The sequence below is a fragment of the Chanodichthys erythropterus genome, chromosome 10 (genome assembly GCF_024489055.1).
Source record: "Chanodichthys erythropterus isolate Z2021 chromosome 10, ASM2448905v1, whole genome shotgun sequence".
NCBI classification, from domain to species: Eukaryota; Metazoa; Chordata; class Actinopteri; order Cypriniformes; family Xenocyprididae; genus Chanodichthys; species Chanodichthys erythropterus.
Window position 1 is genome coordinate 55,318,963 of NC_090230.1, and position 24,650 is coordinate 55,343,612.

General features: G+C 39.8%; 1 protein-coding gene across 1 annotated transcript; it reads left to right on the forward strand.

The window, feature by feature from the left end:
• The first annotated feature begins 806 nt into the window (after nucleotides 1–806).
• Nucleotides 807–23,940, forward strand: mamdc2b (MAM domain containing 2b). Its single transcript, XM_067395689.1, has 14 exons — nucleotides 807–979; nucleotides 1,059–1,163; nucleotides 3,113–3,363; nucleotides 4,544–4,625; nucleotides 5,011–5,118; nucleotides 7,655–7,938; nucleotides 9,273–9,366; nucleotides 9,452–9,598; nucleotides 10,270–10,535; nucleotides 14,248–14,350; nucleotides 15,744–15,896; nucleotides 22,536–22,795; nucleotides 23,044–23,128; nucleotides 23,216–23,940. The coding sequence occupies exons 1-14, from the start codon at nucleotides 949–951 to the stop codon at nucleotides 23,290–23,292; spliced, it is 2,046 nt and encodes a 681-aa protein (XP_067251790.1). The 5' UTR covers nucleotides 807–948; the 3' UTR covers nucleotides 23,293–23,940.
• Nucleotides 23,941–24,650: the final 710 nt, after the last annotated feature.

The following is a 24,650-nucleotide window of genomic DNA, read 5'->3' on the forward strand; positions in this document are numbered from 1 at the left end:
ATGGAACTACTACAGACGTAGAGAGGGGGCAGAGCAAGATCTGCCAAGGGAAAGACACTGTGGAAAAATACACATACGGGATTACCGAAGGAGAATCACAACTGCTAACGGAGCATCTAGCCCAGTACAAGGGCTGACCGACTAGACATGCACTCAAGTACTTGGTCAGATGAGGACAGGAAACGAAGAATGCATCCAGGAATGCACTGACGGAAAAGCATCTTTAAAAAGACACTAGCCGTCTGCTTGCTCTTTTAGGGAAACTGCTCTAAATAAATTACTGCTCGTCTGAAGCGCCCAGGGGGGAATCGCTGCTCTTATCTGTGCAGTACACCGGCAAAACACCTGAATTTAAAAAGTAATGATGAGCATAAATACTGCAATATTCCATGCTAAAATAAGAACAGTCAATTTTGATTTCAATGCAGATGTGCTCATATCATTAGCAACTGTTTCATAACTAGAACACAGTTCTTACAGGATTCTTTCCTGAACAACACGAGAAGAGAGAGATATTTTGGTGCTCCAGTTGGCACAGTATAGTGGAAATACTTTACAAGTGAGACTCTAAAAGACTGTTTGATTTCAAGATGTCACACACAAATTTAAAGGAAGAAAACTGATCTAAAAATCCATCCGATGTAACTGATATTCATGTGATGGATTATGGATATGAAAGTGTGTTTCAAGGTGAAGCGGTCAGCAGCTCTGAGGTAAGAAAAGGGAACCTCTGAATCTGGTCAACATTACTGAAACCCTCTTCCTTCTTCCCTCCCTTTTTCTTCTCCAGCAGCCAGACAGAAGGATCACATCTGAGCTTCGTTTATATGCTGCCAGCGTAAAAAAGAAGGACATGATGAGAGAGTGAAGTCTAGATCTCTAGCTCTAGTTCTCTTTTGCCAGAACGGGTCTTATTTCATCTTTGCAGGACAAAACGTAGGAGAGAAGATGCTTTCTTTCTATGTTCTGAGCTTTATTGGTAAGGTCTCAATGCAGTTAAATTGTCGGTGTCCAACATTGTACTTGCATAAGTGTGTGTTTGTGCTTTTTTCTCTCAGTCACAGCTAAAGCAGAGCTTTTGCCAGGTTCCTGCAGCTTTCAGGAGAGCATATGTGACTATATGTCTGACCCGGCCTTTCTCAGCTGGACCCTCAACCCATCAGGTGAGTTTCAGCAGCCTGTAAATGATTGCAGTGCATTTTGAAAAATTTGATGCCAAGTTCACCATTACATGAGTGGATGATATGTGAATGTTTATGTCTGTTTATGGGTCAATGACATGATGATATTTTTTAGCAGATCTATTAATCTATTAAATATACATTAAAATGCTATATTTTTATGTATTGTTCATCTGTGATGTAACAGTTTTTTTTTAATTTTTTTATTTAAGAATTTAAATTCACAAATGAACAGTTTTTTTGTTTGTTTTGTTTTTTGGATGAGAAAAGGAGAAATTTTGAATAATCTATGCAGCTCATTTCCACACAACACCAGTCCATAGTGACTCATGCACTATATTGCAAATCTTATAAGCAATATATAATAAGCAAAATTATTATTTTTCACTAAATTCTTCTTTTGTGTTGGATGAATGGAAGAAAACAATGGGGAAAAAATGTGGTGTGAATGACCCGAGAATGAGCAAATAATGATGAACTATGGTGAATTATCCCTTTAAATGATTAGTTCACTTCAGAATTAAAATGTAAAATTTAACATTCCAGGATTTTTGTCCATATAGTGGACTTCAATGGGGTACCATGGGTTGAAGGTCCAAAATTCAGCTTCAGTGCAGCTTCAAAGTGCTCTACGCAATCCCAGTTGAGGAATAAGGGTCTTATCTAGCGAAACAATCAGTCATTTTCTATAAAAATAAAAATGTATATACTTTTTAACCACAAATGCTCGTCTTGCACTAGTGTTCATGACTTCACGCATTATGTAATCATGTTGGAAAGGTCAAAATCGTCCGACGCGTAAAGCAACACCATTTTTTTTTGTAAAGGCTGTTTGACTTACTCTTTGCACTTACTCTTTGTAAACACATTAGATCGTTACTTCTCCCTACATCACGCGTGACCTTTGCAACATGATTACGTAATGCGTGAAGTGGAAGCATTTGTGGTTAAAAAGTATCTAAATTTTTATTTTATTTTTTTTTTGAAAATGACCGATCATTTCGCTAGATAAGACCCTTATTCCTCAGCTGGGATCATGTAGAGCCCTCCGAAGCTACATTGAAACGGAATTTTGGACCTTCCCGGTGAATCCCACTGAAGTCCACTATATGGAGAAAAATCCTGGAATGTTTTCCTCAGAAACCTTAAATTTCTTTTCGAATGAATAAAGAAAGACATGAACATCTTGGATGACTTGGGGGTGAGTAAATTATCAGGAAATTTTCATTCTGAAGTGAAGTAATCCTTTAAGGCCACTTTTAGGCTTGTGTTAAGCAGTGTTTCAGATGGGTTGTTCTGAATTGAGGTTGCCACTGTTTTAAGCCCTGCAGAATATAAAGTATCATCAGTCAAAACATGGACTTCAAGGTTAGAAAAACATTTGAACTTCATGCATTGAAAGCCCAAAAAAGTGAAGAAAAAGTGTTTAGTGAGAGCCACATCTGGATGCCGTGGCCTCAATATTTACAGCATCTGGAGATAATGAAATAGCACATCATGGATTGGTGAATTGTTGTGTTTATACGTGGCACTGGATCATTTGCTTTTGATTGAAGCAGAGGAAATTTAGAAGAAATGTAAGGCTTGAATACAAATGTGGATACAAACGAAGCCCACACCACACATGTGACACTTGACGGATGTATTTTAGCATTTCAGTCATTAATGATGTTTTATTAACGTAGTTCGGGAGGAACAAAGTCAAATAAGCTATCCAATTATCACACCATCTCAACCCGAGAGGGTAAACGCCAAATGCGTTTACCATTTATTTTATCTGACTTATTTGTAAGTGTGAAAATACCTCGTGAAAATAATAGTTGAACTTTGGATGATAATTGGCCTGTCACTGCTAAAAAAATTTTTTTGCTTTCTTGGCTGTACGCACAAACTCTTGCTGTGAATGTGTATTTTCTTTCGGCTTCACTCAGGACACTTCATCACAGTTGACGAGCGCGTCCAGGAGGATCAGGGAAAGGCTGTTCTTTTAGGTCCAGATGTGGACCAACAGGACTGGAGCTGTTTCAGGATGGTCTATCAGGTCACAGGCAGCGCTTCCCTGCAGGTGCAGAAGCGTACAGACGGAGATAGTTTCGATCAGGTGCTCTGGAAGACCCAAAGCCCGTCTGACAGCTGGCTCATCGCCAGCATTGACCTTCAGAACTCTATCGAAACATTTAAGGTGAAAACTACACCCAACTAACAGGGAACATTCTCAGAACTTTGGCTTACATTCTGGCAAGGTTCACTCAAGTTTATGAACAAACGTTCTTCTAGTAACGTTAATAGAATGTTCGTTCCAAGTTATCTGGTCTTTAATAATGTTCTCAAACATTAGCAAGATTTATACATCGTTCATAGAATGTTTTTTTTTTTTTTTTTTAATTTTAGTTGGATGCTGACTTTTTTAAATGTTTCTACTGGTTTCAGAATGTTCAGAGAACATTCAAAAGTAACGTTCCCATAATGTTTGCAAGGTAACACTTTACAATAAAGTTCATTAGTTAAAGGGATAGTTCACCCAAAAATGAAAATTTGATGTTTATCTGCTTACCCCCAGGACATCCAAGATGTAGGTGACTTTTTTTCTTCAGTCGAACGCAAATTTTAACTGCAAGGTAACAATTATATAAATAATGTTCGGTTTCTCGCACAAACCGATCGTTTCGTGTCTTAGGACATTAATGTGTCGTCACGAGCCGCAGGTTTTAATTTTGATTTGTCTAAGCAAGTTTTATTTACTGTTATAGTTGAAGTTCCCATCTACTGCTGTTATTTGACTGACAGACGGCAGCGGTTGCAGTTAAAAATCATAATTTGCGTTCGACTGAAGAAAAAAAGTCACCTACATCTTGGATGCCCTGGGGGTAAGCAGATAAACATCAAATTTTCATTTTTGGGTGAACTATCCCTTTAAACGTTGTTAATGAATTAACTAACATGAACTAACCTTTTGTTACTGTATTTACTAATCTTCATTAATGTTAACAAGATTTTAATAATGTATTAGTAAATGTTGAAATTAACATTAACAAAGATTAATAAATGCTGTAGAAGTGCAGTTCATTATTAGTTCATGTTAACTAATGTAGTTAACTAATGTTAACTAATGAAACTTATTGTAAAGTGAAACCGATCAAAATGATCAAATGGAATGTTTCCTTAACGTTCACATAACAAAGAAAAAACATTTAAAAAACTGGGTGTTTTGAATGTTCAGAGAACACTCAGAAATAATGTTTCCTTAACTTAATATGAAGATAAGCAAAACGTTTTAAGAACATTTTTGTTAGCTGGGTATACCCTAGATTCGTATGTAATATTTTCATGAGCCTAATGACAAGTTCACTTCACATTTGTAGATTGTCATTGAAGGCAAACTGGGAGAAGAAGGAGGCAGCGTGTCCATCTTTGAGATAAAGATCTCTGACAAATATTGTATAGGTAAGTGCTCTTTTAACTTGGGCCAGTAAAAGCATGATAGAATCAACCCAGAACAGCCCAGCAACCTTTCACTTTGTTTGTTTCTTTGTAACATTAATAACGTAAGCCAAAATCAGGGCCAACCACATGAAAAGGACTATTAACTAGGGAAAAAAGATGATGTTCTTTCTAAACAATGTTTTTGATGGCTATTCCTAGGGACCTGCCCGTGTGCACATTCCTGAGGCAAATGAAAATCTTTTAAACGAATCCAGATTTCTGTTCAGTTCTTATGTTAGTCAGCATTGTGCCCAAATACTGGCCTTAAAAGGTATGCAGAACTAGAGGGCTTCAAAATTAGCTATTTAAAATAATTACTCCTTTTTCTGGTCATGTAACTCCAAAGAATGTGACTTTGAAGAAGCTCACCTGTGTGGATACACAAACCAGAGGAACAGATATATGAACTGGCGTGTGGGAAGATCAGATGATGCTACACTGATAGATGGAACAGGTTAGTCTGCTTTATCGTATATGATGTGAAAAAAGATTTTCATATTATATATATATATATATATATATATATATATATATATATATATATATATATATATATATATATATATATATATATATATATATATATATATTATATAATCCCAGACGACATTGAAAATGTTCTATATTTTTGTTATAATCCCAATTAAAATTGATTATTGTTGATTATAATCAACAATAAAAAATTATGAATTATGTATATTATTCTACAAATCATAAACATTTTTATTAGTTTTTTTTATCTGTTTAATCTGTGATTATTTACAAAAAAATGTATTTTACAAGTTTTATAATTTTACACAATACAAAAAAAATCATATTCAGAAATGTCGTCATATAATCTTATACGATTTGAAACATATAAAAATCAATTATTTTTTATATTATAATCATGTAGAATAGAAAATGTTGTATAAATTCTGAAATTCGAAAAATGTTTTTTATATAATTTCTATAATAACCTGCATAATTTAAACAAATATATCATATAATATCAAAAACAGACAATTTTATATGTATTTAATTTAATACATATTCTATTATACGGTCACTTACAAAAAAAATAAAAGTTGTTTACATTTATACAATTAAAAAATATACAAAGAAAAGATTTATGGTATAGTGTTATGTGATTTGAAATTATTTTATTAAAATATTTTTAAATTTGAATAAAATGAAAACTAAAAGACTTTCAAATTACATGAGCCAATATTGTATACACAATAGAACATAGATAACATAACAAATGCTTAGATATTTACAATTTTACAAAATTATGCAATTTTAAATTTGATGCCTGCTACAGGTCTCAAAATAGTTGGGACGGGGACATGTTTACCATGGTGTAGCATCTCCTCTTCTTTTCAAAAAGAAGACTCCGTTGTTAACGGCTTCGCTCCAGGGGTGATAGAGCATTGTCTTCTTAAGACATACTATTTTAGGATTGCTTTTACTTGATTTATCATTTTATTTTGTTTCTATTTCTTTGATGTGTATTTTTTGTATTTATATGTGTTGTTTTCTCTGTTATGTTTTCTTGTAAAGCGCTTTGAGAAAGCCACTTGTAAAGGCGCTATATAAAATAAAGGTATTATTATTATAAAATGACAAAATAACCTTATACAATTCACAAACTACATGGATGAGTACATAGTGCACAAGTACATAGTGCATAGTGTGTCATTTGGGACGCAACTCTGTACTGCAGGCAGGCCAATTCAGCATCCGGACTCTTCTACGACAAAGCCATGCTGTTGTAATAGCTGCAGTAAATGGTTTTGCATTGTCCTGCTGAAATGCACAAGGCCTTCCCTGAAATAGACATTCATAGTGCCTTCCAAAACATGCAAGCTGCCCATACCGTATGCACTTATGCACCTCCATACTATCAGAGATGCTGGCTTTTGAACTGAACGCTGATAACACACTGGAAGGTCTCCCTCCTCTTTAGCCCGGAGGACACGGCGTCCGTGATTTCCAACAAGGATGTCAAATTTGGACTCGTCTGACCATAGAACACTTTTCCACTTTGAAACAGTCCATTTGAAATGAGCCTTATCCCACAGGACACACCGGTGCTTCTGGACCATATTCACATATGGCTTCCTTTTTGCATGAGAGAGTTTTAGTTGGCATCTGCAGATGGCACGGCGGATTGTGTTTACTGACAATGGTTTCTGGAAGTATTCCTGGGCCCATTTAGTAATGTCATTGACACAATCACGCCGATGAGTGATGCAGTGTCGTCTGAGGGCCTGAAGACCATGGGCATCCGATAAAGGTTTCGGCCTTGTCCCTTACGCACAGAGATTTCTCCAGTTTCTCTGTATCTTTTGATGATGTTATGCACTGTAGATGATGAGATTTGCAAAGCCTTTGCAATTTGACGTTGAGGAACATTGTTTTTAAAGTATTCCACAATTTTTCCACAAAAAAGACATCCCTTGTATAGCTTATCATGTTACAGACCTGATATCAGTTAATCAGTTGCTAGATGTTCTCCCAGCTGAATATTTTCAAAATGTATTGCTTTTTCAGCCATGTGTTGCCCTGTGCCAACTTTTTTGAGACCTGTAGCAGGCATCAAATTTGAAATGAGCTCATTTAGTGGATAAAAATATAACATTTATCAGTTTAAACATTTGTTATGTTATCTATGTTCTATTGTGAATAAAATATTGGCTCATGTGATTTGAAAAAGTCTTTTTTATTCAAATTTTAAAAAGTCCCAGCATTTCCAGAATTTGGGTTGTATTTTGTTTTATTTTAATAATATTATATACACTAAAATTATCTAAAAAAGTTTTATCTTATGATATTATATGATAACAAAAATATATATACAAAAATTAGTTTTTTTTGCATAATCTTATTTTGCTTCATATAATCTTATACAGTTTATTTAAAACTGTACTTCCGCCAGTCAAGGCAAATACATGAAAGACCCACTTCCTGTTACACTGTCTGACCATATTATTATATCATTTACACAGGTCAGTACATGTATGTGGACTCTACTGACACTAAAAGCTTCCAGGAGGTGGCCGAGCTGGTGTCTCCAATGACCACAGTGCCCATGTCAGGCTGCTTGAGCTTCCAGTACCAACAGTATCATGCCGGGGACCATCTGTTCTCCCTTTTCAGCAGGGATCAGGCTGGACAATATCAGGAACTATGGAGAGCCGATCTACCTGAAAACAACCACGTGGACTGGAGTCCAGAAGCCAGGGTCTGGATACCTGTACAAGTGGACCTGAAAGCTCCTTATCCTATGGAGGTAAGGACTGACCACCACAAATAAATCATATCATCATGCCGATCTATAATTGTGGGAAAATCTATTTCAGGTGCAACCCTTACATGGCACATAAAAATAAAACTATCTCTGACTGGTGTTTTGCATACCAGGCAAACAGTCTTTTCTTGTATAAGTGGGGAGTTCTAGGCCAAAATAAGCTGCCAAATATGGATCAGACTTTGTTATTTAGTCTAAAATCTGTAAGACTAGAAGAAATAAAAGTGCATGTGGTGTTTTACTGATGCTGCACCTGAGGGACACCACAAGAAATAATATGGGTTTTGAAGAAAATACCCAGCTAACAAAAATACAAATATATATTCTAAGGAAGTTTGCTAACATTCCCATTAGGTTATGAAAACATTATTTCTGGTCTTTAACATTATTAAAGACCAGATAACTCTGAATTTTTTTAACGCTACTGGAATAACGTTTGAGAGAACCTTCCCTCAACTTTATCCAAAATTCTGATAATGTTTCCTGTTAGCTGGGTAGATTTCAGTCTGCAGTTCCTGATTTGTCTGACATGTTGCATCCAGATGTCAACGAAGTGCTGTACCTATTTACCCTTTTATTTATTTTTTCTCAGACCAGTGTTTGACAAATGATTCCAATACTTAATTACTTGTATTAAAGTACAAAGGTCTATAAGATGTTTGTAATAAAGTATATATTAGGGCTGTCAACTAAGAATAAAAATGTAAGCAAATTATTTTGATTATATACCAATTAATGAATTAAATTAATTGCAAAAAAAAAATAAAAAATAGGTTATATCATGTCACATAACAATATTTGTCGAGAACAACCCCTAAATATATATATATATATATATATATATATATATATATATATATATATATATATATATATATATATATATATATATATATATATTATTTTTTTTTTTCCAGTATTTTAAGACAAAATTAAATGTAATAAGACTTTATACTTAACCAACAGTTTCACAGAAAAGGCTTAAGCCTAGTCCTAGACTAAAATGCATGTTTTAGCTGTTTTAACTGAAAGTAACTTGCACTGACATATCTTAAATTATGTCTTTGCCATTGTTTTGTCTCAAGATGCACACTAGTAATGTTTTTTACGTTTATAAAAGCTTCTTAAATGTCCTAATTGAACTAAGGCCTAATCCTGTCTTAGTCTAAGCCCTCTCTGTGAAACTAGGCCTAAAACACTTAAATGATTTTAAATGTTTAATTTATTGTGATTTAATTGTTGAACATAATAATTAATCACACTACAGTATATGTGAAATAGCCCTAGCCTTTATACATGTGTGTATATCTTACCAGTTGGTGTTTGAGGTGGCGTTCAACAGTCCTCATGGAGCATACGTGGTTCTTGATGATATTTCCTTCTCTCCAGAGTTCTGTAATGCAGGCACAGGTTTGTTTAACACCTCAAAGCTCAATTCCATACCCCAACAATACCAAATTCCTATTTGACCACTTAAAAATATGTGTTTTCACAGAGCCAACGTTTGAGCCATCTATTGCAAACTGTGACTTTGAGTCAGGATATTGTCAGTATGTCCAGACACTGATGGGTAATCCATTGTGGAGGAGAGTGTCTGTCAGGCCCAACATCTTCAGCACTGGAGACCATACCACAGGAGCAGGTACAGCTAGAATAATGTACCGGTCAAAGTTCTGGGGTCAGTGATATACATATATATATATTATATATAGTACAGTACTGTGCAAAAGTCTTAGGCCACCACCAGCTTTGTTGTTTTAGCAATGTTTTAATGATCTTCCATATTTAATTTTCAGTCTCTTTATTACGATACAAACAGAAAATACAGGAAATATGTACACAAAAAAAAAACGAACAAAATTCTTTCTTTAAGCAAAAATCAGTATTTAGTTTGACCTCCTGGACATCTTCCATTTTCTCAAAAATGAAACTCTGAGAAACTTCTCATCATATTTTGAACATTTTTCTTGGCCTTCCAGTCCTTTTCCGTTCCATTTAGGTTTAAGAGAGCCAGGTTCCTGCTATTACTCAAGTGTAAGGGGAGGTCACTAAATACTTGCCAGTTTAGCCTATAAAAGCTGTTTTTTCTGATTTATTTTTATTTTTTTAACACTGCATACAAATTTACTTTATTTTTTTTTGTAAAGAAATTAATACTTTTATTCAGCAAGGACACATTGATCAAAAGTGACAGTAAGGACATATATGTTACAAAAGATTTCTATTTCAAATAAATGCAGTGTATATAAAATATATTACTGATTATAACATTGAAGCATGAAAAGGGCTAAAAATAGTTTACTTTCTGAACAGGATCCTTTTTGTTGGCAAACTCTCGCTTAAGTTTACGGTCTGCATATGTCAGCCGTTTGTTTGGCCCGCCAATGCCAGGGAATCAGAAATACTGCCTGAAGTTCTTCTACTCCCTGCAAAGTCTTAGTGGAACAGATCAAGTCCTGTCAGCGTATCTGCATTACAGTGATGGTACTAAACAAGAACAAATATGGAGCCAGAATGAGAAGATAAGAAATGTTTGGATTGCAGTTGAACTGACCATTCAAAGTCAGAAGAATTTTCAGGTAAGAGAAGTCTTTAGTTCACCTCTCTTGCTATTGCTTGTCTACCTGCTATATATATGTATATAAAAAAAATATAAAAAAAACTGTGGAGTATATTAGCATATAAATGCTAGCCACAAAGCTAACAGATAGACTTCAAACTCTGAGCTAAAGCAAGTCAAAAAACCTTTTCCACCAATTCAAACATCATAATTGTTCATGAGACAGGCAAGACATCAGTCTCTGAAGATGGCATCCTGACAAACACAGATTGGTTGATTGATGTATTTTGTGAAAAAGAAGTGCATTTCTATTCTGTATTGAATGTGCAATATAGTGTACATCAAATCTTAATGTAAAAGGATAGGTGGTTGTATTAAAGCACACGATGAAGAAGATCTGTTCAGGAGAATCAACAGAGGAGAAACATACCACTATCACACATGACATTAGATAAAGAACAGACAGAAACTGAAGGCTTAAATGTGTGAGGGCTAACAGAGGAGCTGACAAGATAATGACACACACCTGAACTGAACTAACTCAATCGATTAGAAACCATAGAAACAAACCAGAAAGGACCGGAGGTAATTAACAGACTAGAGGATGAACAAAGAAACTAAAACATGAACAGAAAGGAGAAACAGATCAAAAAACAAACTCAAAATGTGACACTTAAAAGTATATTTTTTTTAAAAACTGTACTTGCAAATATAATATTCATGAAATAAAAGGCCACTTCAGTGAACTTAAAGACAATACATGTTCATGATTATGTTTCTTAACATAACTAAGTGCACTTTGTAATAATGTCAAATTAAAGTTATACTTCAAAGTACAAGTCATTATGTTTTAATAATCATTTTTTGTGCTTTAAAGAAGTACAATTACTTTGATGTGTTGACTAACATACTAAAGCACATGTAAAGTTATTGATCAAAATTTTAAATGTAGTGTGTTATTAAATTTTACTGTTACGTAATCTGTGTAGTATAATCCCAAGAAAGAAGCGTGACGCAGAATGACAGAGATACAAAGAGATTTCAATAAACAATATGCAAAGCAAACACTACACATTAACATAAACATTGACAACACCAAACAATAAATAGAACTGAGGGCTTAAATACACACGACATGATCAACAGAACAATGAACAGGTGTGAAAATCAGAAAACATGGAAACAACCAAGTAATAAGAACTCAGGCAAACATAAACATGGAAAATGAAACTAAACTGAACACGCCTCACGAGCAGCGAAACATTTATTCTGACACAGTCGCTGGCACTGCTTTTGCTTTTCCGGTCATGAGTATGAGGTAACACAGCTCTGTTTATCATATTAGATACATTTGAGAGTGTTGAAAATGATGTTATAACGTTACTCTGTGCGTTCGCTCGGCAGCTGCTGTGAGACACTGTTGCACACTGCAGTGAACTAGATCGATTTTAGAATATCATATTAAATGCTGGATGGCTTGTGTTGATAAATGGCATGCAATTAATTTTAATACATATTGTATGATGGAGAAAATTATGTATTACTGTTACTAAAAAATAAAGCTGCATCTGAATATGCTGTTAGCAACTTCACAAAATAGAGTTTTTCTCTGAGGCATGGTAAAGCATGGTACTCGCAAAAAAATCAAGAAAATTGAATTTAAACAAAAAGAGTAAACGTGTTGAGCTATATAACAATAATTAGTTTTCTGTCTATAAATATATCAAAACAGATGTTCCCTTGCCTATTAAAACACTTAAATATTAAAGCGTCTTTGGTGTTTCCATGGTTTCTACAAAATAAAACCGGAAACCGAGGGTTAACGCGGGTATGACGCAACTGACAGGTGACTCCTCACATGGTTAAAATTGCAATTTTCTCACGATTTACAAATAGTTGGAAACATTTTGGATATCGTAAGTACTCAAGTGAACAAAATATATAACACTGTCCTAGTGGTTTTTGGATATTTTACTTACATATTGCACCTTTAAATTTAAAGTTAATATATTTTAAATGTACTAAATTGCAACTTCATCATTACAAATGTATAATTATGAATATATTTAAATACATGACATACAAGTTTCAATAAAAACTACATTAAAATATATTTTAGTTTACAATAAATGAGTTATGCAATAAATAGTTTATAATAAATACAAAAAGTTCTTCCAAGTCCAGCCAACCTGCATAGTTGTGCCTGGCGAGAGGTTCCTTGGAGCATATCTTGAGCTGCTACCCTAAATCCCTGGGACAGGGGAGGTATAGGTGGCACCATGACCAGGTGCTGAAGGCAGTAGCTGACACCATCAGCTCAGGAATCCAGCAGAGTAAACACCAGCACTCTGCAAGTCATAACATAGCCTTCATCAGGGCAGGTGAGGCACCTCAGGCAGAACACAAGGTCCCATCAGGACTTCTAGCCAAGGCTCGTGACTGCCAGTCGAGAGTGGACCTTGTGAGGCAGCTCAAGTTTCCAGAGCAGATTGCAAGTACGTCACTCAGGCCTGACTTGGTTTTGACATATGATGCCTCGAAGCAAGTGATGCTGATGGAGTTGACTGTTCCCTGGGAGGAGCGGATAGAGGAGGCCCATGAGCGGAAGAGGGCTAAGTACCTCGAGCTGTTGGAGGCTTGCAGAGGAAATGGGTGGAGGGCCTGCTGTGAACCTATTGAGATGGGATGCAGGGGATTTACAGGGCAGTCTCTTCACCGGGCACTTAGGCTCCTTGGTATTAGAGGTTTTTCAACTGAGAAAAGCCACCAGGAACATCAGTGAAGCTGCTGAAAAGGCCTCACGGTGGCTGTGGATGAAAAGGGGAGACCAGTGGTGTAGCGCGCTCCTTGGACACAAACCGGGGACTGATCACCCCTGGTTGGCTCGCCCAGGTGAGGGTGTCTGATGATCAAAGACTCGAAACACCCTATGAACCTGGGTTCATCACTGAGGATGTGTCCAAACTTGTCAGTTCATTTGGCAGTACACTTACTATATTTTAAATTAAAAAAAACTATATTTTATATAAATTATTGAAGATGTACTTAAGTCCTACTTGGGTCAAAAAGCACTCTGAATTCCAAATAACTGAATTTAATATAAATTAAATTTTTAATACATTTTCATTTAATTGTAATTAAAATGCAATTAAATATCCCAAAACATCACATTCAGTTCACACTTAAGTATATTCTTTTAAAGTGTATTTTTTCCATGATAAGTACTCTAGTATACTAAAGTGTATTTCTTCTTTACAATGAATCTACAGTCCCTAGACCTTTATCAGTAATTATTTTTAGTAGTGACATCAAGCAATATAAAAGTATATAAATACATACCAAAGATAATTGGTTATTCCTGTTCATAAGGAAATGCATCAAGACAGGAACAAAAATGCAATCACCAAATCATTTAAGAGACATGCAGACTCTCAGATCCCTTCCAATGAACTGGACAGACTTTTGGCCCACTGCTCTAGCATCTGTTAGCAAGATATGGGTTTATGCCTCACATGACTTTTATTACAGAAAGATTATTGAGAAGAAAGATTTTTGAGAAATAAATGTTTGTCTGGAAAAATAATATGGGGATTATTTATATTGTAAATAATCTTGAGTATGCTTTTTACTTTTTAAATTGTGTGTGTGTGTGTGTGTGTGTGTCTTTCTTTTTAGATCTGTCATTTTATGTTAATCATAATTATGTGTTTTTTTATGTCTGGGTGATGAAGGTGGTTTTCATCAGTACATGCAAAAATGTTTGGAGTTGTGGTTCTGTTGGTCTTGATGACATTAAAGTCACCCTTGGGGACTGCGCACTGTTAAACAAGCAAGGTAAACAAGCTTCATTGGTAACACTTTACAATAAGGTTCATTAGTTAAACATTAGTTAACGTATTAAAGGTGCCATAGAATGGAAAATTTAATTTACCTCGGCATAGTTGAATAACAAGAGTTCAGTACATGCAAATGACATACAGTGAGTCTCAAACACAATTGTTTCCTCCTTCTTGTAAATCTAATTTGTTTAAAAGACCTCTGAAGAACAGGCGAATCTCAGCATAACACAGACTGTTACGTAACAGTCGGGATCATTAATATGTATGACCCCAATATTTGCATATGCCAGCTCATGTTCAAGGCATTAGACAAGGGCAGCCAGTATTAACGTCTGGATGTGCACAGCTGAATCATCAGACTAGGTAAGCAAACAAGGACAATAGCAAAAAATGGCAGATGGAGCAATAATAACTGACATGATCCATGATATCATGATATTTTTAGTGATATTTGTAAATTGTCTTTCTAAATGTTTCATTAGCATGTTGCTAATGTGGTTAAAGTTACCATCGTTTCTTACTGTATTCACGGAGACAAGAGCCGTCGCTATTTTCATTATTAAACACTTGCAGTCTGTATAATTCATAAACGCAACTTCTTTCTTTGTAAATCTCTCCAACAGTGAGCATTAGCCATGTTAGCCACGGAGCATAGCCTCAAACTCATTCAGAATCAAATGTAAACATCAAAATAAATACTATACTCACATGATCCGATGCATGCATGCAGTATGCATGATGAACATTTTGTAAAGATCCATTTGAGGGTTATATTAGCTGTGTGAACTTTGTTTATGCACTGTATTATAGTCAAGAGCTCGGGGGGCAGGGAGCGCAAGATTTAAAGGGGCCACGCGCTGAATCGGTGCATAGTTAATGATGCCTCAAAATAGACAGTTAAAAAAATTTATTAAAAAAAATCTATGGGGTATTTTGAGCTGAAACTTCACAGACACATTCAGGGGACACCTTAGACTTATATTACATCTTACATCTTGTGAAAGAACATTCTAGGGCACCTTTAACTAATGAACTAACATGAACTAACCATGAGCAATACATTTGTTACTGTATTTACTAATCTTGGTTAACATTAGTTAATGAAAATACAGTTGTTCATTGTTTGTTCATGTTAGTTCACAGTGCAATAACTAATGTTAACAAGATTTTAATAATGTATTAGTAAATGTTGAAAATAACATTAACAAAGATTAATAAATGCTGTAAAAGTGCAGTTCAATATTAGTTCATGTCAACTAATGTAGTTAACTAATGTTAACTAATGAACCTTACTGTAAAGTTGTTCATTTATTACAAAACTTTCCACATGTGAATCAGGAATCGTCTTTGTGAATCGTACAGTTGATTCCTTGATATTTTTGTTACAGAATCTTCTCTGTCAGCCCCGTCTCACTGTGACTTTGAGACTGGTCTCTGTGGATACACTCAGGACAAAGGAGACTCAGGCGACTGGATACTGGCCAGAGGACCCACACCAACATCCTACACAGGGCCAAGAGGAGACCATAGCACTGGAATGGGTGAGCTTAAAACCTTCCCTAAAACCCTTGAAACACTTGTCATTTGCACTATAAAAAAATAAAGGTTGCAAAAATGTGTTTGACTTTTTTTTGTTTTTCAAAGTGATGCCATAGAACATTTTGTTTCCCCAAAGAATCTTTCAGTGAACAGTTCTTAAAAGAACCATGTTTTAGTGGTTTCAAGTTTAAAGAACAATGTGCAATGAAAAGGTTCCATGGATGTTAAAGGTTCTTCATGTAACCATTAATGCTATAAAGAACCTTTAAATTTTAAGAGTGTGTATTAGTGAGTTCTAGTTTAATATAAAATTGTACTTCTGTAATGCAACATATTTTCAAGCAAAATGGTTAATTACCATATTAGACAATCGGTTTGATTTTTTGAAAAAAAAAAAAAAATGTGTTTACACTATTGCACTTATAATGGAAATCTATGAGGCAAGACATTCTAGAGAGATTAAAAGCAGAAATGTGCTAAGATTTCTCTTAACAAAAATGTTACTTGAGTTGTAAAGTTGTCTAAATCCTTTTGAGGTGGGACTACTTGTCACGGAACAGAAAGGCAAAAGGAAGATCCAAGTGCAGCAAGGGGTTTTATTAAGGGCAATTCCAAAAGGTGTAATCCAGAGTACAGGCAGGGGTCAGCATCCAAACAACAGTCCAAAAATAAAAGAAACGAGAAAACTACCAACCAAAAAAACGGGAGAACAAGGAAGAAAAAAAAAAAAAAAAAAAAAAAAAACAGACCAAGGATGACATCAAACAATAAACCACAAGGACAGACAGAAACAACTCAGATTAAATACACAGACACTAATGACAAAATAACAAACAGCTGAGTGCAATGACGAATAGTGATTAGTCCGGGGAGTATGTATGGGAAATGTAGTTCATGAAATGGGTGAAACAGAGAGTCCGGGAAGGAGTGCCCTCTAGAGGCTGAAGGGCACTCTCACAGGTGATCGTGACATTACCCCCCCTCAAAAGGAGCGGCTACCAGACGCTCCACCAGACAACAAACAAAAACACAAAAAACTCAGGAGGGAGGTGGACCGGAGGAGGATCAGGGGGAGGGATGGTGGGCCAGATCCCGGGTACCTCACTGAACACCAGGGCGGTGCTGGAGGAACTGACCAGGCGGGCGCTGGCAGGCTTGGAGTCCTGGCTGGTTGCCAAGGCGGCGCTGGAGGAACTGACCAGGCTGGTTCCAGTGGATCTGGAGTCCTGGCTGATTACCAGGCTGGTTCCAGTGGATCTGGAGTCCTGGCTGATTACCAGGCTGGTTCCAGTGGATCTGGAGTCCTGGCTGATTACCAGGCTGGTTCCAGTGGATCTGGAGTCCTGGCTGATTACCAGGCTGGTTCCAGTGGATCTGGAGTCCTGGCTGATTACCAGGCTGGTTCCAGTGGATCTGGAGTCCTGGCTGATTACCAGGCTGGTTCCAGTGGATCTGGAGTCCTGGCTGATTACCAGGCTGGTTCCAGTGGATCTGGAGTCCTGGCTGATTACCAGGCTGGTTCCAGTGGATCTGGAGTCCTGGCTGATTACCAGGCTGGTTCCAGTGGATCTGGAGTCCTGGCTGATTACCAGGCTGGTTCCAGTGGATCTGGAGTCCTGGCTGATTACCAGGCTGGTTCCAGTGGATCTGGAGTCCTGGCTGATTACCAGGCTGGTTCCAGTGGATCTGGAGTCCTGGCTGATTACCAGGCTGGTTCCAGTGGATCTGGAGTCCTGGCTGATTACCAGGCTGGTTCCAGTGGATCTGGAGTCCTGGCTGATTACCAGGCTGGTTCCAGTGGATCTGGAGTCCTGGCTGATTACCAGGCTGGTTCCAGTGGATCTGGAGTCCTGGCTGATTACCAGGCTGGTTCCAGTGGATCTGGAGTCCTGGCTGATTACCAGGCTGGTTCCAGTGGATCTGGAGTCCTGGCTGATTACCAGGCTGGTTCCAGTGGATCTGGAGTCCTGGCTGATTACCAGGCTGGTTCCAGTGGATCTGGAGTCCTGGCTGATTACCAGGCTGGTTCCAGTGGATCTGGAGTCCTGGCTGATTACCAGGCTGGTTCCAGTGGATCTGGAGTCCTGGCTGATTACCAGGCTGGTTCCAGTGGATCTGGAGTCCTGGCTGATTACCAGGCTGGTTCCAGTGGATCTGGAGTCCTGGCTGATTACCAGGCTGGTTCCAGTGGATCTGGAGTCCTGGCTGATTACCAGGCTGGTTCCAGTGGATCTGGAGTCCTGGCTGATTACCAGGCTGGTTCCAGTGGATCTGGAGTCCTGGCTGATTACCAGGCTGGTTCCAGTGGATCTGGAGTCCTGGCTGATTACCAGGCTGGTTCCAGTGGATCTGGAGTCCTGGCTGATTACCAGGCTGGTTCCAGTGGATCTGGAGTCCTGGCTGATTACCAGGCTGGTTCCAGTGGATCTGGAGTCCTGGCTGATTACCAGGCTGGTTCCAGTGGATCTGGAGTCCTGGCTGATTACCAGGCTGGTTCCAGTGGATCTGGAGTCCTGGCTGATTACCAGGCTGGTTCCAGTGGATCTGGAGTCCTGGCTGATTACCAGGCTGGTTCCAGTGGATCTGGAGTCCTGGCTGATTACCAGGCTGGTTCCAGTGGATCTGGAGTCCTGGCTGATTACCAGGCTGGTTCCAGTGGATCTGGAGTCCTGGCTGATTACCAGGCTGGTTCCAGTGGATCTGGAGTCCTGGCTGATTACCAGGCTGGTTCCAGTGGATCTGGAGTCCTGGCTGATTACCAGGCTGGTTCCAGTGGATCTGGAGTCCTGGCTGATTACCAGGCTGGTTCCAGTGGATCTGGAGTCCTGGCTGATTACCAGGCTGGTTCCAGTGGATCTGGAGTCCTGGCTGATTACCAGGCTGGTTCCAGTGGATCTGGAGTCCTGGCTGATTACCAGGCTGGTTCCAGTGGATCTGGAGTCCTGGCTGATTACCAGGCTGGTTCCAGTGGATCTGGAGTCCTGGCTGATTACCAGGCTGGTTCCAGTGGATCTGGAGTCCTGGCTGATTACCAGGCTGGTTCCAGTGGATCTGGAGTCCTGGCTGATTACCAGGCTGGTTCCAGTGGATCTGGAGTCCTGGCTGATTACCAGGCTGGTTCCAGTGGATCTGGAGTCCTGGCTGATTACCAGGCTGGTTCCAGTGGATCTGGAGTCCTGGCTGATTACCAGGCTGGTTCCAGTGGATCTGGAGTCCTGGCTGATTACCAGGCTGGTTCCAGTGGATCTGGAGTCCTGGCTGATTACCAGGCTGGTTCCAGTGGATCTGGAGTCCTGGCTGATTACCAGGCTGGTTCCAGTGGATCTGGAGTCCTGGCTGATTACCAGGCTGGTTCCAGTGGATCTGGAGTCCTGGCTGATTACCAGGCTGGTTCCAGTGGATCTGGAGTCCTGGCTGATTACCAGGCTGGTTCCAGTGGATCTGGAGTCCTGGCTGATTACCAGGCTGGTTCCAGTGGATCTGGAGTCCTGGCTGATTACCAGGCTGGTTCCAGTGGATCTGGAGTCCTGGCTGATTACCAGGCTGGTTCCAGTGGATCTGGAGTCCTGGCTGATTACCAGGCTGGTTCCAGTGGATCTGGAGTCCTGGCTGATTACCAGGCTGGTTCCAGTGGATCTGGAGTCCTGGCTGATTACCAGGCTGGTTCCAGTGGATCTGGAGTCCTGGCTGATTACCAGGCTGGTTCCAGTGGATCTGGAGTCCTGGCTGATTACCAGGCTGGTTCCAGTGGATCTGGAGTCCTGGCTGATTACCAGGCTGGTTCCAGTGGATCTGGAGTCCTGGCTGATTACCAGGCTGGTTCCAGTGGATCTGGAGTCCTGGCTGATTACCAGGCTGGTTCCAGTGGATCTGGAGTCCTGGCTGATTACCAGGCTGGTTCCAGTGGATCTGGAGTCCTGGCTGATTACCAGGCTGGTTCCAGTGGATCTGGAGTCCTGGCTGATTACCAGGCTGGTTCCAGTGGATCTGGAGTCCTGGCTGATTACCAGGCTGGTTCCAGTGGATCTGGAGTCCTGGCTGATTACCAGGCTGGTTCCAGTGGATCTGGAGTCCTGGCTGATTACCAGGCTGGTTCCAGTGGATCTGGAGTCCTGGCTGATTACCAGGCTGGTTCCAGTGGATCTGGAGTCCTGGCTGATTACCAGGCTGGTTCCAGTGGATCTGGAGTCCTGGCTGATTACCAGGCTGGTTCCAGTGGATCTGGAGTCCTGGCTGATTACCAGGCTGGTTCCAGTGGATCTGGAGTCCTGGCTGATTACCAGGCTGGTTCCAGTGGATCTGGAGTCCTGGCTGATTACCAGGCTGGTTCCAGTGGATCTGGAGTCCTGGCTGATTACCAGGCTGGTTCCAGTGGATCTGGAGTCCTGGCTGATTACCAGGCTGGTTCCAGTGGATCTGGAGTCCTGGCTGATTACCAGGCTGGTTCCAGTGGATCTGGAGTCCTGGCTGATTACCAGGCTGGTTCCAGTGGATCTGGAGTCCTGGCTGATTACCAGGCTGGTTCCAGTGGATCTGGAGTCCTGGCTGATTACCAGGCTGGTTCCAGTGGATCTGGAGTCCTGGCTGATTACCAGGCTGGTTCCAGTGGATCTGGAGTCCTGGCTGATTACCAGGCTGGTTCCAGTGGATCTGGAGTCCTGGCTGATTACCAGGCTGGTTCCAGTGGATCTGGAGTCCTGGCTGATTACCAGGCTGGTTCCAGTGGATCTGGAGTCCTGGCTGATTACCAGGCTGGTTCCAGTGGATCTGGAGTCCTGGCTGATTACCAGGCTGGTTCCAGTGGATCTGGAGTCCTGGCTGATTACCAGGCTGGTTCCAGTGGATCTGGAGTCCTGGCTGATTACCAGGCTGGTTCCAGTGGATCTGGAGTCCTGGCTGATTACCAGGCTGGTTCCAGTGGATCTGGAGTCCTGGCTGATTACCAGGCTGGTTCCAGTGGATCTGGAGTCCTGGCTGATTACCAGGCTGGTTCCAGTGGATCTGGAGTCCTGGCTGATTACCAGGCTGGTTCCAGTGGATCTGGAGTCCTGGCTGATTACCAGGCTGGTTCCAGTGGATCTGGAGTCCTGGCTGATTACCAGGCTGGTTCCAGTGGATCTGGAGTCCTGGCTGATTACCAGGCTGGTTCCAGTGGATCTGGAGTCCTGGCTGATTACCAGGCTGGTTCCAGTGGATCTGGAGTCCTGGCTGATTACCAGGGTGGTGCCGGAGGAACTGACCAGGCTAGTTCCAGCGGCTCGGACGGCCCGGGCGACGGCGGCAGGGCAGAAGGTCCGGGCGACGGCGGCAGGGCAGAAGGTCCGGGCGACGGCGGCAGGGCAGAAGGTCCGGGCGACGGCGGCAGGGCAGAAGGTCCGGGCGACGGCGGCAGGGCAGAAGGTCCGGGCGACGGCGGCAGGGCGAGGCGCTTCGTTGGCGCGGGCTCTGGAGCGGACTCGCTGGCTGAAGCGGGCTCTGGACCCTGACGTCCGAAGGAAACCTTCCTTCTCCTCCTCGCTTTACCGGGGTGACGCTGAGGTTCAGTGCCCACCTCCCCGGTGACTTCAGGGATGGATTCATGGTCAGGGGCATGCACACTGCCTGGTTGACTTGTTGAGGCCCCATCTACCCGGTAGCGAAGATAGGCGGCGAATCTCCAGAAATCCAAGTTCTGTAATCCCTCCATCTCACACCGAGGTAGAGGATCGTCAATGCAGCCATTAAAGATATCCTTCAGCGCCGCATCGTTGTACCTCAGCCCCACCGCCATCGTCCAAAAGACCTTGGCAAAGCATCCTACCTCTTCACCCTCCTGGCGTAACGCCATCACTGCCCCAAGCAGAGCCACACGCTCCCTGCATGTGCCTGATAAAATAGTCCTCGTGCTGCTGGATCTTAAGTGGTGGTTCATTCTGTCACGGAACAGAAAGGCAAAAGGAAGATCCAAGTGCAGCAAGGGGTTTTATTAAGGGCAATCCAAAAGGTGTAATCCAGAGTACAGGCAGGGGTCAGCATCCAAACAACAGTCCAAAAATAAAACAAGAAACGAGAAAACTACCAACCAAAACGGGAGAACAAGGAAAAAAAAACAGGGAACAGACCAAGGATGACATCAAACAATGAACCACAAGGACAGCCAGAAACAACTCAGATTAAATACACAGACACTAATGACAAAATAACAAACAGCTGAGTGCAATGACGAATAGTGATTAGTCCGGGGAGTATGTATGGGAAATGTAGTTCATGAAATGGGTGAAACAGAGAGTCCGGGAAGGAGTGCCCTCTAGAGGCTGAAGGGCACTCTCACAGGTGATCGTGACACTACTTTTCAGGCAGATTTACTTTTTAAAAATGTACTTAAGTGTAAGAAATGTAGTAATGAAATACTCTCTATGGTAAGTGGTCTTTTTTCATTAATATTATATTATCTGCAAGTACAGTTTTTAAAAATATACTTTTAAGATCTGAAGTACACTATACACATTCAAGTGCACTTCTATTTCACAAGCATGTACCTTGGCCCATTGACATATTGTAACATTTTTGTTTATGTAATACAAACAGATGGACACAGCACAACTATTTTCTGTGGTAATCAAATGTTATTGTACCTGCGACATACTTTTCTCTACCTTTAGGTCATTATTTGCACATTGAGGCATCAGTGATGCTGCCCGGTCACAAAGCGCGGCTGCTCTCCAGCTCTCTACGTGGATCTAGAGAACCACAGTGCTTGCAGTTCTACTACCATATGTATGGATCTGGGATTGGCCAGCTGAGCGTTTACCTCCTGAACGAACAAGAAAATGAGGGCAAATTATTGTGGACGAGCCATGGAGAACAGGGCATGTCCTGGCTCAGAGCATCAGTAAACTACCAATATGACCAACAACACCAGGTTAGTTGCATGAAACTGCATTAGTGCTTCACAACTGGTTTTGCTCCAGTACCCAAATTTTACACTAACACAGTACCAAAACTGTTTAACATACAATCTAATTTAATTTGACTAAGAATTAGTTGCGACCTATCAGCTACTTTTAAACATTTTTTAAGGATTATTTTAAAAATGTTTAAAATTTATTCAACATTCAATCATATATTAATTTTCATTAATATATCTGTGTATTTTGTCTGCATACTTAGATTGTGTTCGAAGCCACCAGAGGTGCATCAGTGAGGAGTGATATTGCAATTGATGATATTATTTTTGAAAGGGGACCATGCAGAGGTATTCATGATAAGTTGATCATCAAATAAATATGTTATTCCCATTAGCATGAACATCTTTTAATCATTTTCATCCTTTTTTCCACAGAATATGCTGATAACCATATCCCCCATCTGAGACTCTCTGGGAATAATAATGATATTCAGTCAATGAATTTTAAATAAAAAGAGAGAAAGAAAATAATGTTTAAGAGAGAGAATGTAACCATGTTACAGTACAGCTGGAGAGCAGTGTTCTGTGAGGATGAAAGGGAAGGAGACGACTGTATTATGACCATATCTGATCACCTGCAAACTTTCCTTGTGTATTTGACTTATGAACTATTGGTTCGTTACAGTTATGCTGTCTGTATCATATGCCTTAAAGTGTTAAAGACAGAAACCATATTAGTCTCCTTAGGAAGCCCTTTTACAGATGTCTTATTTGCTTGTTTTAATTTGTACCTTAGGACATCATCATGTAAATCTGGTGATTATTTTAATCTCAAATAAAACTGAAAATCTGAATATGTGAATAAATGTTAATCCTTGAGGGTGTGAAATGAAACGTGTAAGAGGTTTAAATGTAACAACCATACCTGATTATCCTATTCTTTTGTAATAATGACCGACTGACTGTACAATATCTTGCCTATTACACATCTACCGAATTACATAAATAAAAAGAAATGGACACTAAATATTAATGTGAGTTATTTTATAATGTGAGAATGAGAGTGCCTGAGTAAACAGTCAAATACAGAAAATACATCATCATGTATTTTATATATATTGTATGTATTTTTATGTATTATTACAGGTGCATCTCAATAAATTAGAATGTCGTGGAAAAGTTTAATTCAACTCAAATTGTGAAACTTGTGTATTAAATAAATTCAATGCACACAGACTGAAGTACTTTAAGTCTTTGGTTCTTTTAATTGTGATGATTTTGGCTCACATTTAACAAAAATCAACCAATTCACTATCTCAAATTAGAATACTTCAATAAAAAAAGGATATTTTAAACAGAAATGTCAGGCTTCTGAAAAGTATGTTCATTTCTATGCACTCAATAGTTGGTTGGTCCTCCTTTTGCCTGAATTACTGCAGCAATGCAGCGTGGCATGGAGGCAATCAGCCTTTGGCACTGCTCAGGTGTAATGAAAGCCCAGGTTGCTTTGATAGCGGCCTTCAGGTCATCTGCATTATTGGGTCTGGTGTCTTCCTCTTGACAATACCTCATAGATTCTCTATGGGGTTAAGGTCAGGCGAGTTTGCTGGCCAATCAAGCACAGTAACACCATGGTCATTGAACCAGCTTTTGGTACCTTTGTCAGTCTGGGCAGGTGCCAAATCCTGCTGGAAAATGAAATCAGCATTTCCATAAAGCTTGTCAGCAGAAGGAAGCATGAAGAGCTCTAAAATTACCTGGTATACGGCTGCGTTGACTTTGGACTTCAGAAAACATAGTGTACCAATGCCAGCAGATGACATGGCAGCCCAAATCATCACTGACTGTGGAAACTTCACACTGGACTTCA